The following is an 18,151-nucleotide window of genomic DNA, read 5'->3' as shown; positions in this document are numbered from 1 at the left end:
GCCTGGTTGCTCTCGCAAGAAGGAGGGGTCATCAACACCGTAGTCGAACTGGGGTTCGCCGACAGTCTCAAGGTCTACTGGAAGGAAGTAACGGAGGGGGAACACAATAAATAACAAAGCAGTCAAAGCATCACAAAGTGTAACATGGCATTACGTGGTGCTAGAGGTGACCTAACGTAGTAGTAGGTGCTACTGGCGAAGGGGGAAAACATTCGGGAAAGTATTCCCAGTGTTTGACGTTTTCGGACAGACGAATCAGAGGGGTATTTTTGCACGTTCGCTATGCTAGGGATGTGTGGCGGACGAATAGACTGCGTATTCGGATTCGTTTCGTCGATCTGAGTAACTTTCATGTTCAAAGTATTTTCATCCGAGTTACGGTTAATTTTATATGACTTTTCAAAGTTTAAAAGATTTCTAGAATTTATTTAACTCGAATTATAAACGGTGAAATACTTTGCCACCTAGCACTATTCTAGCCACAATGAATGACAACGGGGCCAGTGGGGCTGGGTTGAACAAGTCAACATTTGACTGGTCAACACATGAATAGTAGAAGTGGATCCCACATGTCATAGGCTATACCTAAACAAATAAATAAATACTAACCTAATTAATGGGGTCCACATGTCATCTGCTAGTAGCTAACCTAAATACTAATTAACCCTAAACTAATTGAACATGGGGCCGGCCTCAAAAACACAGAACACACACGCACACACACAACTAGGGGTTAATTATGTTCTTTGTTAACATAAGATAGCCTTTCGTGATTTTCATACGATTTAATCCGTTCATCGAAAGGATTTGGTCCAATGGGATAAAATGAAGTTTGTCAAGTATACTTTCTACTCATAATTTTTCTTGGCCTATTAGTAGTTCTTTACCCGCTGATTAGAGGCTATCAAGGGGGTTAGTCAGCGTAATATTCGCAAAGCTAGCCATAGATACAGTAGCATTCAGCAGCAGCAGTATGTTCAGAGCAGCAGCAGTCATCGGCATGGCGCGGAGGCGGCCAGGCAACGCCACGCACGGCCGGATGCGGCCCGGGCCGCGTTGCCGGATCTAGCGGCTGGCGGAGGCGGAGGCGGCGGCAAGGGTTCCGGCGGGCGCGCGCAGGACTAGCAGGGGCGGCGGCAGCGTCGGCAGCTGCGGTGAGCGCGCGTGCAGGAAGCTCGAGCGGCGCGGGCGAGCATGGCCAGGCGGATGGGAGAGGCTGGCAGGTGCGGGTGACAGGGCAGCGCGGGCAGGGGAGCCCGGGGGCATGGCCGGTGCGAGCGAACGAGGTCAGGGGACAGGGGACGGCGGACGCGCGGCCAGGGAGCAGCAGTGCAGCAGTGAGAAGGCAATAGCAGAGGCGGCTCAAACACTTGCGTACGCGGGAGCTCGGACGAATTCGTGGACGGAGGCTACGTAAACGAATCGAGGTGGGAAGAATGGGGATTCGGGGAAGGAGCTCACAGCAAGCTAGTGGTGTGGTCGAGGAAGCCGCTGGGAGTCGAGGTGGACCGGAGGAGCGACGCGGCGGCGACGAACGGGGTTGGGTCCCGCAGACAAAGGCGGCTCGATCCAGTCGATGTAGGTGCTCCAAGCTCGAACGCGTCCCACCAGTCGAAGAGGACGATGGCGGCAGTCCTCATGGACGCCTTGGCTGGCCGTGGGAAGGTCGGTGGCCACGACGATGAGGGCAACGCGGCGGCGAGGCATCGGGGGGCTTTGGGTTCGAGCGAAGGAGCAAATGGAAGGGAAAGAAGGAGATAGGGTTCGATCCAGGGGGCTCGGGGTCGTTCTTATCCGCCGCTGGGAGACGACGGGGAGGCGCGGGATGGCCGCCCCGTGGCTAATCCGTTCATGGACGACGCACGGTCATCCACCGCGCTCGCTGAACAGAGAACGAAGAAGACAGAGGGGAGGAGTTGGGCTAGGCCGGTTCAGTGGGCTAGGCTAGCAACTGTTCATACTGGGCTTAAGTGCATAGTAGTTCGGTTCCTTCTGCATTTACTAATTTCTGTTTTATATTTTCCCTACGATTTTCTATTTTTTTAGCTATCAAAACAACTTTTTCAAATATGCCACTTAGCACATAATCACTAGGCAATATTTTAAAGCAACTCAGAAAGTTACAATTTATTTTGAAAAGGTTGGATATCTATTTAAATTGAAACGGTAAATTTAATTATTGCTAACTCAGTTTTAAATAGATAGGGGCATTTTATTAATTCAAAAGATGTTGGGTAATTCATGAAAATAGTTAAGGATTTATTTCAAACCAGCCTACATTTTTGTTTTATTATTTGACAATTTAATAAATTGACTTGCATTTGATTTTGAATTCGAGTTTGGTTTGGATCAAGGTGAGGCTTAGAAAATTAATCGTGATGACATGGACAATTAAGGTATGGTTACTGTAGCTTAATTATTCGGGCGTCACAGATCCGCACCAGAGTGGTACGCTAATCCTGTTTTGGAATTCATGTTACTTGACCATGACGAACCTACGAACTACGAGGACTATACATGTTCCTATTACTATGAGATCATGTAACTCCCGAATACCAGAGGAACACTTTGTGTGCTACCAAATGTCACAACGTAACTGGGTGATTATAAAGGTGCTCTACAGGTGTCTCCGATGGTGTTTGTTGAGTTGGCATGGATCGAGATTAGGATTTGTCACTCCGATTGTCGGAGAGGTATCTCTGGGCCCTCTCAGTAATGCACATCACTATAAGCCTTGCAAGCAATGTGACTAATGAGTTAGTTACGGGATGTAGCATTATGGAACGAGTAAAGAGACTTGTCGGTAACGAGATTGAACTAGGTATTGAGATACCGAGGATCGGATCTCGGGCAAGTAACATACCGATGACAAACGGAACACGTATACCGTTATGCGGTTTGACCGATAAAGATCTTCGTAGAATATGTACGAACCAATATGAGCATCCAAGTTTCGCTATTGGTTATTGACCAGAGATGAGTCTCGGTCATGTCTACATAGTTCTCGAACCCGTAGGGTCCGCACGCTTAACGTTCGGTGACGATCGGTATTACAAGTTTATGTGTTTTGATGTACCGAAGGTAGTTTGGAGTCCCGGATTTGATCACGGACATGATGAGGAGTCTCGAAATGATCGAGACGTAAAGATCAATATATTGGAAGCCTATATTTGGACATCGGAATGGTTCCGAGTGATTCGGGCATTTTTCCGAAGTACCGGGAGGTTACCGGAACCCCCCGGGAGTATGTGGGCCTTATTGGGCCTTAATGGAATAGAGGAGAGGGAAGAGAAAAGAGGGAGGCACGTCCCCCAAGCCCAATCCGAATTGGGAGGGGGCCGGCCCCCTTTCCCTCCTCCCTCTCTCCTCCTTCCTTCCTCTCCTACTCCTACTTGGAAGGGCTCCTACTTCTACTAGAAAAGGGGGGAATCCTACTCCCGGAGGGAGTAGGACTCCCCCAGGGCGCGCCATAGAGAGGGTCGGCCCTCCCCCTCCTCCACTCCTTTATATACGGGGGAGGGGGCACCCCATGGACACACAAGTTGATCAGTTGATCTTTTAGCCGTGTGCGGTGCCCCCTCCACCATAATCCACCTCGGTTATATCGTAGCAGTGCTTAGGCGAAGCCCTGTTCCGGTAGCATCATCATCACCGTCATTACGCCGCCGTGCTGACGAAACTCTTCCACGAAGCTCTACTGGATCGTGAGTTCGCGGGACGTCACCGAGCTGAACGTGTGCAGATCGCGGAAGTGCCATACGTTCGGTACTAGGGATCGGTCGATCGTGAAGACGTACGACTACATCAACCGCGTTGTCATAACGCTTCCTCTTACGGTCTACGAGGGTACGTGGACGACATTCTTCCCTCTTATTGGTATGCATCACCATGATCTTGCGTGTGCGTAGGATTTTTTTTGAAATTACTGCGCTCCCCAACATGGTCGTGACTACAACATGGGATACTATCTTGCCGACGACATCTATTCCCAGTGCGAGACGTTAATTAAGACCATATCCGAACCACAAGGAAACAAACAAAGCCACTTTGCAACAATGCAGGAAGCAGCTAGTAAGGATGTGAAGTGGACATTCAGAGTGCTTCAAGCTTGTTGGGGAATTGTTCGTGAAGCTGCAATGATGTGGGAATCAGAAACTTTGTGGCAGGCCATGACATGTTGTGTTATTTTGCACAATACGATTGTTAAGGATGAGGATGATGGTGTAGCCCAAACCAATAATTTTGAAGCACTTGGAGAACAATGGCGGAGCTTGTAGCCTATTATTGGGCGGGTTGGGCGGGCCAAACAAAAGAAAATAGCCTGTGGGCTAGTGTTCTTAGGTCACGAGTGAAAAAATTATAGTACAAATTGGAAAATGATGTTGGGCGGGCCATGACCCATTTGGCCTTGCCATAGCTCTGCCGGTGCTAAAGAACAAGTTCAAATTTCGGAAGATCAAGATGTAGCTCATCTTATGAATTTTCTACAGATGCATCAGAATCTTCGAGATCATCAGGTGCACGCACAACTACTCAATAATCTTGTGGAGCATATGTGGATCAAAGAGCTAATATTTGAGTTGTGTAGTTAAAATAAATTTGATGTAAAAGCTATAAATTTTCGGTACCAACATTCGTTATTTATGATGCAACATTAACGTGTGATGGACATGTATGGATTTAAAATATATAGATGCTAAGCATGAAATATGAGTGGCTGTCCAGATGCGTGTGCGTTTGTGGAGCCAGATTTGTTAAATCCAACTGTAAACGCTCTTAGTACACCTTTTAGTGTTTTCCAAATCATACCTCCATATAGAAAAGGTACTACAATCAAAGTCATTACTACTTATAAGTAGCTTTCTTTTTTCTAATTGCCCCTCCGTTTCTAAATTTAAACCCTTTTAGAGATTTCAATATGAATTACATATGATTTTATATAGACGCATTTTAAATATAGATTTATCTATTTGCTCCGTAGGTAGTCCATAATGAAATCTAAAAAAGACTTATATTTAATATTTAGACGGATGGAGAGCAGGTATTTCCGTTTTGTTTATGGTGGAAGTCCACCTCAAGAAAATAAAAATGACCCAGGAGGATTCACCTGGCGCCACAGAGCGGAGCGAATGCTTTCAAGCCACCACGTGTTATAGGGGCGGATGTTTCTAGTAGGCAGAGGACTGACGAAACTGTTCTTGTGGAGTAGTACCAATCCACCATTACTGGGCTGAGCCAGCGCCGGCCCGCCCTAGTCTTGAGTGGAGGAACGGGAGAAGTAAGTAGGAGGGAGGGTAGGTACGACGTCGCGAGAGGGAAAAGTGCAGCCTTGTTGCCGTGCTGCCCATTTTGACTTCTTTCCTCACCCGCCACCCTGCATCTTCACCTCCCGCCGCGGCGGCGGCGGCGGCCAAGAAGCGCGAGGCCGGGAAAGTAACGCGGCGAGTTAAATGCGTGCTCCCAGGTAACCGCCCCCGTTCCTCCGGCTCCAAATCGCGCCGTGGAGAAAGGGCATCCGAATCTTTATTTATTGATGAATTGCGTTTTTCTCTCCCAACATGCAGATTCCTTTGACTGCTCTGCCGCCATCACCGGGGCGAATTGATCCGTCCGGCGAGCCGCTGAAAATCAAGATTCCCCTTGCCTTTCCGCGTCTCTTCCACGCCCGGCCGGTTGAACGCCCGCTTGATATCCGTCGCTATCGGCTTTCATTCCTTTGGGACAAGTGCCAGCCCCTTTTGGTTCTTGGCGTTGAGGAGGGCCGGAGCCCTACCGAGACCACCGTAGGCTAGCAATCCCTCCCTGGAGACGAGCCGAGGCGATGAGCAACAAGAGCGGCGGCGTGCGGTTGCAATGCGCGGAGGCGACGGCAGCGGATTGGGGCTGCTGCTTCCTCTCCCTCTCCGTGCCACCACCTCCACCTGCGGCTCCCTGTGACGCAGATAGCAATGGTGGATTCAACCTGGCATGGACCCTCCACCAGTCCTTCCACCCACCCGCTGGTCTCTTTGCCAGCGTCGGCCACAAGGTGGGGGTGTGCTTCCCGGCCTCCTCCTCCGGCGCCGCATCGTCGGGAAACCCCCGAGACCCGCTCAGAAAGTACGTTTCACCGGAGGCCGTCGAAACATCCCTGCCGGTGCCGGGTGACGGAGTGGGGTTGCGGGGGAAGGGGAAGAAGAAAGCGGTGAGGATCAAGATTAAGGTTGGGAATTCACACCTCAAGAGGCTCATCAGTGGGGGGATTGCAGGAGCAGTGTCAAGGACAGTTGTGGCGCCTTTGGAGACGATTAGGACACATTTGATGGTCGGCAGCAATGGGAATTCATCTACGGAGGTGTTTGACTCCATCATGAAGAATGAAGGATGGACTGGGTTGTTCCGCGGCAATTTTGTTAATGTCATTCGAGTCGCCCCGAGCAAAGCAATCGAGGTAACTAATTCATCCATGGCTGCCCTGTTTTCTTGATTCTGCACTATGGTTCCCTTGTTTTGGATATTCATTCTATTACTGTAATTTCTTTTGTGATGTACTAGCAGGAGACTTATTTACCATAATATTAAGAGTCCTTGCCTATGTTTTTTCTTTTGATTAGCATATAGATGCACATACCAACTCACATACAAAATTAAGCGTCACTTGTTGTAAATCAGTGTCCGTTTCTGTCCAAGTTTCGGCTTTTTTACTATTGTCTTAGGTCCTATTCGGCAAAGTGCCTACATATATTCTTCAACTAAGTTTACTATTTAACCCTGGCTAACTTCTTTTTTTTTGTTTAAAACTGAAGTACTATTGGTTGTGTGCGAGATGCGGAAACGTCTTGACCTCGGTGTGAGGGGACGTGTTGCATGTTATAGGCAGGGGCGCAAGATCCCTGATAGCGCATACAAGATGGTTGAGATATTACAGGAGACTTGGAGGACAAGAGATAAGAAGATAGAGTAGGTTACAGGAGATATTTGGACTACCTAACTTATCTATCTCTATCTCTAGGTGCGGCACAGGTATAGGTGCGGGACTCCTTCGGGTGCACAATGTAACGTGACTTATAATGTGTTTAACACCCTCCCGTAATCACAACTTCATCAAGTTGAGATTATGTTTAAAATCTTCAAAGCTTCTTGTAGATAACGGTTTGGTGAATCCATCTGCAATTTGATCTCTGGAGTGCACAAACCGAATCTGAAGTTGCTTCTTGGCAACCCTTTCTCTCACAAAGTGAAAATCTATCTCAATGTGCTTTGTCCTGGCATGAAATACTGGATTGGCAGACAAATATGTAGCACCCAAGTTATCACACCATAAACAAGGAACTTGATTACTCCTGACACCAAGTTCTTTTAACATGGATTGTACCCATATGATCTCAGCTGTGGCATTTGCCAGTGCCTTATACTCTGCTTCTGTACTGGACCTGGAAACAGTGGCTTGTTTTCTTGCACACCAGGATATTAAGTTTGGGCCAAAGAAAATTGCAAAACCACCAGTGGACCTTCTGTCATCAAGGCAACCTGCCCAGTCAGAGTCTGAGAAAGCACTTACAAGTGTAGAGGATGACCTGCTAAAATTCAGACCAACATTGGTAGTATTCTTGACATAGCGAACAATACGTTTAGCAGCAGTCTAGTGAACTGAGGTAGGTGCATGGAGAAACTGACAGACTTTGTTGACAGCAAATGAAATGTCAGGTCTAGTAAGTGTGAGATATTGGAGTGCACCCACCAGACTCCTATACTTTGTGCTATCATCTGGACTCAAAAGCTGTCCTTCTGTAAGAGATAGTTTTTCTGAATTTGACATAGGAGTAGGTGAGGGCTTACAACCTTGTAGACCTGCCTTCTTTACCAGATCTGCCGCATACTTTTCCTGAGAGAGATGAAGTCCATCCTCATGCTTCTTCACCTCAATCCCTAGGAAATAATGCAAGTCTCCGAGATCCTTGAGAGCAAACTCTGAGCTGAGATCTTTCAAGAGCCCTGTGACAGCCTCATCTGATGAACTTGTGACAATTATATCATCAACATATATGAGTACAAATATGTATGTGTTGTGTTTGTTGTAAATAAACAGTGAGGTGTCAGACTTAGAAGGAACAAAACCAAGCTGTTGCATCTTGTGACTGAGACGTGAATACCATGCACGTGGGGCTTGCTTCAACCCATACAATGATTTGTCAAGTTTGCAAATGTAAGAAGGAACATTTTTGTTCACAAACCCAGGAGGTTGTTTCATGTACACCTCTTCTTCCAGAACACCATGGAGAAACGCGTTTTGAACATCCAGTTGCCTGAGACTCCAGCCCCTGGAAACAGCAATAGACAAAACAAGGCGAATAGTGGCAGCTTTTACAACAGGACTAAACGTGTCCTCGTAGTCTATGCCATACCGTTGTTTGAACCCTTTTGCAACCAATCTAGCTTTGTACCGATTAATGGTTCCATCTGACTTCCTCTTGATTCTAAAGACCCACTTGCAGTCTATGAGATTTTTACCTTTCTGTGGAGGGACCAAATGCCATGTTTTATTCTTTTGTAGCGCCACAAATTCTTCATTCATGGCCTTTCTCCACTTTTCATCATTCAAAGCTTCTTCAAGATTTTGGGGTTCACCGGGTTCACCTGTAGAACATACCATACCATATTTTGTAATATGTTTGTAGTTTACAGGTTTGGTTACCCCTTTTTGTAGTCGTGTACGACGCGGAGATGTTGTGCCTGATGTTTCTGCCACAGAGAATCCCACGGCAGAAGCTGGCGCAGTTGCAGCCGCCGAATCCTCCTGAATCGGATCTTCTGCGGCAGACGAGGGCGTGGGCGAAGGCACAGGCGTTACGGCCGGCACAGAAGATCCCCTTGCCAGATTTCAAGGCGGATCCACCTGATCCAGCTGCCGCGCCCGACACGCCTCATTATTGGCGCAAGGTGGAGTGGGCGGCGTATCAGCGCGGGATCCCGCGCCGGTCGGACCTGCAGCGGCCGGGTGGCGCAAGTCCCGCCGTTTGTAGCAGACCGGCTGGGCCGGAAACCGAGCCACCGAAGGCCCAGTGGCACCACGCCACCTGTCGTCTGCTGGTTGGCGCGGGGCAGAGGGAGCGTGTCCCCCATCCGCATCGCGTCGGGTGGCCGTGTTGATGTCGCTTTCAGCGCGCGTCGGCCCGCGCCTGATCGCACCTGATTCGGCCGGCGCGGAGTCTGAGGCGGATCCACCTGACCCACCTGCCGCGTCTGAGTGCATCGATCCCAAGGGCGGCGCTGTGCCTGGCAGGACGGATCCCGAGGGGGATTTGCTCCCTTCGCCTGGACACATGAAATATGGCCCTGTAGGGCACATTTCTTCATCGTTTTGACTGCCGTTTTTTTCTCTGCTTTCTCCTGCATCATCATGCTCATGCGTGGTATTAAGAGGGTCAGTCAACAGTTGATCATTACAGTTATCACCCCCGTGATCAAAGCTAGTGAGATGAGAAGGAAGAAGTAGAATTTCTTTTCGGAGAAGTGCACCCGCATTGGGATGAAGGTGAGCAAAGGGAAACTTAGTCTCATCAAACACAACATCACGGGAAATGTATACACGGCCAGAGGAGACATCAAGGCATTTTACACCCTTGTGTTGAGCACTATACCCTAGGAAGACACACTGTTTTGATCGAAACATCAATTTGCGATTGTTGTATGGACGAAGATTGGGCCAACACGCACACCCAAAAACACGGAGAGACTTGTAGTCAGGTTTGGTGTGAAGAAGGCGTTCCATGGGAGTTTTGTTGTGTATGACACGACTAGGAAGCATATTGATAATGTGAACGGCGGTGAGAAACGCTTCATCCCAAAATTTAAGGGGCATAGAAGCACCGGCTAGGAGGGCAAGACCCATCTCAACTATGTGACGGTGCTTGCGCTCGGCAGAGCCGTTTTGTTGGTGCGCGTGAGGGCAGGAAACATGATGAGATATGCCAAGAGTTTGGAAGAAGGAATTCAACTTTTCGTATCCCCCTCCCCAATCAGATTGTACTGCAAGGATTTTGCGATCAAATTTTCGTTCGACAAGAGTTTGAAATTTTTTAAAGACTTGAAAGACTTCGGATCGTTTCTTAAGAAGATAGATCCAAGAGAATTTGCTATAGTCATCAATGAAACTAACGTAATATGTGTGTCTACCAACTGAGCTAGGGGCAGGACCCCAAACATCTGAGAAAATTAACTGAAGTGGTTGAGTAGAAACACTTGTGGAAACAGGATAAGGCAATTGATGACTTTTTGCTCTTTGGCATGAATCACAAATAGTTCCAACATGAGGCTCACCAACAAATGGGAGCTTATTTTTCCTAAGCAAGCGTTCAACTAAAGAAAATGAGGCATGTCCTAGACGATCGTGCCACCGTGTTGAAGAAAGCTTGACAACACCATAGGCTTGTTTATTATGTCTTCTAAACTCCGGAAGGAACGGGTAGAGTCCTCGAACGCATCTACCTCGATAGAGGGTTTTCCTCCTGGCCAGATCCTTGATCAAGAAGAAAAAGGGATGAAATTCAATGAAGACATGATTGTCAAGTGTAATTTTATGAACTGAAAGGAGGTTTTTGTTGGCACTAGGGACATGCAATTTTTTTTAAGATGAATCTTACGATGAGGGGTGTGTATAACAGAATGACCAATGTTGCTGATGCTCATACCTGCACCATCGGCGGTGTGAACTTGATCCTTGCCATGGTACTTCTCACGTAGGGTTACCTTCTCGAGCTCTCCAGTGAGGTGATTGGTGGCGCCGCTGTCGAGGTACCAGTTGGTGTCGACGCCGTAGGATCCATCTGCCGCCGCAGCGATCTTGTCATCATCTTGAGCATCGTCCTCGTCTTCATCGTAGCGGTACCAGCAGTCTCTGGCGGTGTGGCCTGGTTTGCCACAGATCTGACAGTGTGGGGCGTCCGGGCGGGTTCGGCCAGCGCCGCCACCGCGGCGACCCCTGTTGCCACGAGCGCCACCACCACTGGTTCCACCATTGTTGCCGGTCCTGACGCCACCGGCCCTGCCCTTGCCGCGGCCATGGTAGCGGGAGCCGCTGCCACGACCACGGGCTGCAAGGTTGGCAGAGGACTTGAAGCCACCGCCGCCGGAGTTCTGGAAGTGCACCATGCGCTGGTCGAAGTTGCTGAGCATGGAGAAGATCTCGTCGAGGGAGGCGGGGCTGACGCGGGCGTCGAGAGCGGAGACGAGGGGCTGGTACTCCTGGTCCAGCCCATGAAGGATGTATGAAATCAGCTCGTCATCCTGGATGGGCTTACCTGCCGCCGCTAGCTCATCCGCGAGACCGCGCATGGTGGCGAAGTAGGCGGCGGCGGACTGGTTGCCCTTCTGCGTGTTGATGAGCGAGGTACGGATGTTGTTGACGCGGCTCAGTAACTGCAACAAGTACATGCCCGCCAGCGTCGTCCAGAGCGCGTGCGCCGTGGTGACCGCGGTCACCGTGACGAGCACCTCTTTGGAGAGGTTGCTCAGCAGGAAGCCAAGCACCTGCTGGTCCTCCCGGACCCAGATTGGGTGGAGAGGGTTGGGCACAAACGTGTCCTTGCCGTCCTTATCCTTGGCGGCTTGAAGCTTGGTCGGCTCCGGCGAGGTGCCATCAACGTATTGGAAGACACCGGCGCCACGAAGTTGTGGTGTGATCTGTGTGCGCCATAACACGTAATTCGTGCGGGAGAGTTTCTCAATCACCTGCCCACTGAGGTTAGGGTGAGATGCGCCGGAGGAGGAAGACATGTTTCGGGTGGTGCGACTGGAATCAGATGAAAACTAGATGGGAAGAAGAATGGCTCTGATTACCATGTGTGAGATGCGGAAACGTCTTGACCTCGGTGTGAGGGGACGTGTTGCATGTTATAGGCAGGGGCGCAAGACCCCTGATAGTGCATACAAGATGGTTGAGATATTACAGGAGACTTGGAGGACAAGAGATAAGAAGATAGAGTAGGTTACAGGAGATATTTGAACTACCTAACTTATCTATCTCTATCTCTAGGTGCGGCACAGGTATAGGTGCGGGACTCCTCCGGGTGCACAATGTAACGTGACATATAATGTGTTTAACAGGTCGTATTAGGTATCACTGAGAAGTCCAAGAGCTTATCAGCTGAATTTACCCGAACATATATTAAGAGCTTTCCTGAGCTAGGCCACTCATGACTAATCCTTCAATCTAGTTCAGAAGAGATCTCAGGCTTTGATGTACTTCATATATATTATTTCATTCAGTATTTATTTCAGAAGAGCTTTTGTGATACCAGAATTTTTATTTCAGTTTGATTCTTCTTAATATATTATTGTTCTCATTTCGTCATTAGGGACCTATTATGTTAACAGAATGAAATTATAGGTTTATATAACAAGGAGTCGTTGTAGCTTACCCAATGAAAACAGTTGATTTTGGCAGTTGCCAACTTGCCTGTTCTCTGCTCAAGCTGGTCTACAATATAAGTAGGTTGAAGTCTTAAACAAGGCTTCGAACCACTGGTTCCTTTTTTGTACAAGATCAGTCAAGATAACATATCAGTGCCTATTCCAGTTTCCACAGACCATAATTCATATACTAAGAAACTTTGCATTGCCGTTTTATTGCCATGCACCTGCCAAAGTCTCCGGATTATGTTCATCATTTAAAGATTTTCATGCCTGAAGTGTTATATGTGAGCAGGGATTGAAACTTCAATCATGTCTTCACCGTTGCAGTCTAATCAATCTGTTCATTTAATTATAGTGCTTTACAACCTTTCGACTGAGCTGCAGATCATTAGCATTAGTTTTTTGCCGCTTTTCTGTACCTTTATTTAACTTGATGCTAATGCTATTTACCCTTTCAATCAGTATTTTATTGAGAATATTTCTGTGCTAGCTTATCTCTTATGCAGTTATTTCCATAAGGTTTATCCTCTTCCTTAATGCTTGTTTTGACCCTTTTTTCCTCTTTTGTTGCAGCTTTTTGCCTTTGATACAGCTAAGAAGTTCCTAACCCCCAAATCTGGGGAAGAACAGAAGATCCCAATCCCTCCTTCACTAGTGGCAGGAGCTTTTGCTGGTGTCAGCTCAACTCTGTGTACATACCCTCTGGAACTAATTAAGACTCGATTAACCATACAGGTTAGTGTTATTACGCAAGAACTGTCTGGATGCCAGAAAAAAACTTCAGTTAAGAGTTTTATAACAACACATTTAGTGCATATGATGAATGTCATCTAATTGTGCAGAGAGGTGTGTATGATAACTTCCTCCATGCATTTGTGAAAATTGTCCGTGAAGAAGGCCCTGCTGAGCTGTATAGAGGCTTAACCCCAAGTCTAATCGGAGTGGTGCCATATGCAGCAACCAACTACTTCGCGTATGACACCCTTAAGAAGGTGTACAAGAAAATGTTCAAGACAAATGAAATCGGCAACGTTCCAACCCTGCTCATTGGGTCTGCTGCAGGAGCCATCTCAAGCACTGCCACATTTCCTCTCGAGGTTGCCCGCAAGCACATGCAAGTCGGAGCTGTTGGCGGCCGGAAGGTATACAAGAACATGCTTCACGCTCTCCTGACCATTCTCGAGGACGAAGGGGTTGGGGGCCTCTACAGAGGACTGGGGCCTAGTTGCATGAAGCTGGTGCCTGCTGCTGGGATTTCGTTTATGTGCTACGAAGCTTGCAAGAAGATACTGATTGAGGAAGAGAACGAATGAAGCGTTCTTCAACAGCGGCGTCATAAAGGGGTAGTGGCTTAAATTTTGTTTGCTGATCCTATGATGGATCTGAATCTGATCCTGGGGCCTTCCTCCCAAGATACCAGAGCTCAGTTTCGCGACGGACAGCGGGGAAACTTTTGGCCTCCTTTGAATGAAGTTACCTGACTAAGCTCAATAACTGTTGCTACAAGATTTCAAACTCTTTCTTTAGTCTCAGCTTGCCCTGACAAAAAGTTACATATGTTTCCAGTTTGCTTTGGGATACTATATGCATGAATGAAGCGTGTGTTTTTTAGGAAGTCTTTGTTAGGGGGTATATGAAACCAGTGAAATTAACTCCGGAGACATCAAATTTTACATGATTGACATCAAGATTTATCTTTTTCAGTTCATGGTGTTATAGACTTTTGATTTTGGTGCCAACTCATGGCAAGTCTGGTATGGACTTTTGATTTGATGCCAACTCGTAGCAAGTCTTCCAGAGGGACACTTAAATTCTCAGCTCTTGCCACAATTGCATTGCAAAATTAACATTACCAACAGCTGCAGCATGCATTTTTTAATCAAAATATCAAATATGTATATGTTTAATAAATTCTAGAGGTTCACATTGATCAAGAACTGAAGACATCTTCATCCTCTCTCTCACCCCGCTCCCGCTGTAACCAAAAGTAATAACAAAAGAAAACAAAACCCATCCTGTCTACATGACTAGCAATTTCTAGGTCTGCTCCTCCTCGTCTTCTGCTGCCTCCTCCTCCGCAGCTGTGGCCATCAACTCATCAAACTTATCGCTCTTCCGCAGCACTATCTCAATCTGCGCAAAACATTCAACGTAAATATTCCCCGGGGAAGAATGTTGGGGTAAAAAGAACAATATCTGAATGATATCCTGCTAAAAATAACATTCTGATGATATGACAGTATGAATTATTCTGACCTTGGCCTTTTGGATTGGCCGCCCTCTCATCTCATCCTTGATTTCCACAGTAGATGTCCTAATCCCTGCACATATTGTTCTTGGTTAGAGAAAGTTTGTAAAGTGATCTAAACGCCCTTAGTGTATAATGTTGGGCGAGGGGAAAAAGTTCTTACTTGTCTCGAATGCGAAACCATTGTTCTTCAGAATCTCTGCCACTGTCACGACCGTTGCTATGGCTGCAAGCATATTGGGCAGACATGTTAATGAGCCCTGATCGATTGTGGTGTTCATGGTTTAAATTGTCTCATGCAAATACTATGGCAGTACTGTTTATCCAACACTATATATATCGTAATGTGAAGCCGCAGTTGCTTCTTATTCCCTAGTCAATCCTTAAAGTAGTGGCTTACTAGAAATTTAAAAAGGTCGATCAGAATCATGCGGCCTATTCAATCCTCAAAGTAGTGGTTTAGAAATTTAAAAAGGTCAATCGGAATCATGCGGCAATCGCAGACATATTTGTCAGGATGCAAGGAGGAATAGGCGACGTACCCATGCCGAGCGCGGAGAGCTCGACCTCGCCGTGCTGCTGCATGTACCTCTGCACGCGACGCAAGGGAAAGAGTCAGCACCCACCAGGCCATGGCGTAACAACGAGACCCGCAGCCGATCGATCGATCGGTCGACGCGTGAACAGATATATTGAATACCTTGGCGAGGTTGACGTAGAAGAAGAGGGTTTCTTGGTGTTGGACACCTGAATCCGGTTGCTGCTCCCGCCGCCGCCGCCGCCGCTGCCGTTGGCGGCCCTCGCTCTCTGCGCCTCCGCCGCGTCGCCCGACATTGCTGACGCCGCTGCTAATAGCAAGATCGAACGGTCCGCCGGCGGTGATTCGCTGTTCGTCTCGATCGTGCGCGGGAAGGGTTCGTGGCTCGTGGCTTCAGGTTGGAGGGAGGAAGAGGGGGCGTGGTGATATTAATGGCTGTCTGGGACGATCGGATGAGAAGACGAGTCGGATCGGGAGCGGGTCGTGCGAGGAGTCGGGTACCGAGTCCGTGCCCAGCTCCAACTCAAATAGTTTACGAGTGTTTCTCTCAAAACAAAAGTATATCGTTCTAATTTCCTAATTTTATCGGATGTCCGGACCTCTAAAAAAAGAGAAATATACCACCTCTGTACCAAAATACGGGAGAACTACTAACGAGCGAGTACTCCTCCGAAAGCCCCCGCAAGCGTCATTTGGCGCGCTCTCAGCCATCACATGTTGCGCATTATACGTTTTCTTCGGATTTGTTTCTATTTTTATTTCTCTATATGCGTTTTTGGCTTTTAGATGACTTTTTTCAGGGTTTCTTTTCAGCTTTTTGGTTTTCCTCTGGTCTTTTTTAGTTTTTTGACAAAGAAAATTTTGCGTGAAAAAATATGTTTTTTTTTCTTTTTGCGAGAGCCATTGATTTATTTTTCATGAAGGCACGGATTTGCTTCTGCTAGAGGCACAACCGTACTGTTCGCAAAAGAAAAAACAATCGTGTTTTTTTCCTTTCACAAGAGGCACGAAATAACTTCGGGTGGAGGTATGAATTTGCTTCTGCGAGATGCACAATCGTGCCTCTCGAAAAGGAAAAACACGCGTTATTTTTCTTTCCGCAAGAGGTACAGATTTACTTCTCGTAGAGGCACAGATTTACTTTTGCAAAAGGCACAGTAATGCCTCTTTGAAAAAATAACATGTTTTTTTCCTTCCGAGAGAGGCATTATTTAGTTCTTGTGGACGCACAGATTTGCTTCCTCGAGAAACATAGTTGTGCCTCTCGTAAAAGAAAAAATACACATTTTTTCCTTCCACAAGAGGCACGAATTTACTTCTCGTGGTTCCTTTTGCTTCCACGAGAGGCACAATCATGCCTCTCGGAAAAGGAAAAAAAAAGTTTCGCGAGAGCACAGATTTATTTTTTGTGGAGGCACAAATTTGCTTTGCGAGAGGCACAACCATGCCTCTCGGAAAAGGAAAAAAAATGTGTTTCTTTCTTCTTCCGTAAGAGGCATGAATTTACTTCTCATGGAGGCATGGATTTGCTTCTACTATTTGGAAAGGCAAAAAAATGTGCTCCCAGTTTGATTTTCTCGTCTGATTTTTTCATCAAAAAGTTCATCGAAACCTATTAATATGGGATCTAGTTTTGAAGATCTCAACGCAAGGAATCCAACAATAAAAACGGTTCGAGATTGAACGCACAGTTTAAATGATAATTTTTTTAAATAAACTAATGTACGAATAAAGAGAAAACTCCCAGGCTATGATAAATGGCGCACTGCATGCACGCCAATGCGCCATTTTATCGCAATCTGAGAAGGTGGGTGTGATTTTTGCAAAAGAAAAAAAACTCCTTAATTAGTGACTTCATTGATACGGAGAGGGTAATTCACAAGTGTTGGAATGTTGGCACGTGTGGTTCTTGCCACAATGGGTTTTTGACTAATGAGTTTAGTGAGAGCTCCTAAATGGCGCGAAGGCTATATCTTGTTTATAGCAATTATAGGTCTTGAGTCGCTTAAGTTTTTTCCTTCCCCTATTTTTTTTAACACTCCTTCCCCTATCTTAAACTAGGCGGGTTTGTTTTGATTTTTTTTTCAATCGCTAGCTAGGTGGACCGTTCACTGTAGCTTCTTTGGTTTGTTTGGTTTCTTTTATCGCTAACTAGCAAAAAAGCCCGTGCGTTGCAATGGATAAAAAAATAAAAAAATGCGAGCACCTTTGCCTGCTAAAACCACTATAGCACCGCTATAGATGATTAATTTTCCACTGTATAAATGGAGTGGAACAAAAGTTGTTGAGGAATTAATCTAGAAGGTATATCAGCTTATTCACTGTTCGGGAAATATGATGCAACAAAAGCTAAGAATTATGTGGCTGATAAATCACATCTTATAGAATATACATGACCATTGATGTAGATATAAACATTAAGGGGCAGTAGAACTACTTGGCTTTTTTCACAGGTTTAATAGCATTTTTATTCCATGGTTACACAGTTATAATTCAGAGGTAAGATTTTCTCTATACATGAAGGTCCTAGATCCAACCACATAGTCGTGCTATGATATGACTATATCCTGCTAGGCAATCTACAACTGCTGTTCTGATCTCTATGAATTTTTTGAGGAATAAACTCCATAAACGGAACGATCCAAGCTATTAACAGAAAAAATGGACAACGTCATTGTTGAATCCCACTGCACGATGATAGGCATGTCAAAATATTGTATAGCTATCCACCTGCCAATTATTATCGCATGCATCTCTGCTTCGAGTGCTTCGTTGCAATGGAATAAGTATCGGTATGCAGCGAATATCACTGAGTCATCCTGTTCCGAAGCACCATTCCGGCCGTTGCCAGCTTCCACGAAAACACCATCGACTGAGAGAACGACCATGTTTGCCGGCAGTGTTGCAGCAGAACTATTATTTTGTGGAATAATGCACTACTGTACTCCTAATTTGTAGAACAATAGCAAAGA

General features: G+C 46.6%; 1 protein-coding gene and 1 pseudogene across 1 annotated transcript; one reads left to right on the top strand and one right to left on the bottom strand.

Moving 5' to 3' along the window:
• The first annotated feature begins 5,205 nt into the window (after nt 1-5,205).
• Nucleotides 5,206-14,096, top strand: LOC119365683 (adenine nucleotide transporter BT1, chloroplastic/mitochondrial-like). The gene is made up of 4 exons (XM_037631334.1): nt 5,206-5,464; nt 5,565-6,430; nt 12,967-13,128; nt 13,236-14,096. The coding sequence occupies exons 2-4, from the start codon at nt 5,822-5,824 to the stop codon at nt 13,704-13,706; spliced, it is 1,242 nt and encodes a 413-aa protein (XP_037487231.1). The 5' UTR covers nt 5,206-5,464; nt 5,565-5,821; the 3' UTR covers nt 13,707-14,096.
• Nucleotides 14,097-14,363: 267 nt separating this feature from the next.
• On the bottom strand, nt 14,364-15,591 carry LOC119269187 (annotated as a pseudogene).
• Between the last annotated feature and the right edge of the window lie 2,560 nt (nt 15,592-18,151).

Source organism: Triticum dicoccoides, chromosome 1A (assembly GCF_002162155.2).
Source record: "Triticum dicoccoides isolate Atlit2015 ecotype Zavitan chromosome 1A, WEW_v2.0, whole genome shotgun sequence".
NCBI lineage: Eukaryota > Viridiplantae > Streptophyta > Magnoliopsida > Poales > Poaceae > Triticum > Triticum dicoccoides.
This window is presented reverse-complemented; position numbering and strand designations above follow the sequence as displayed.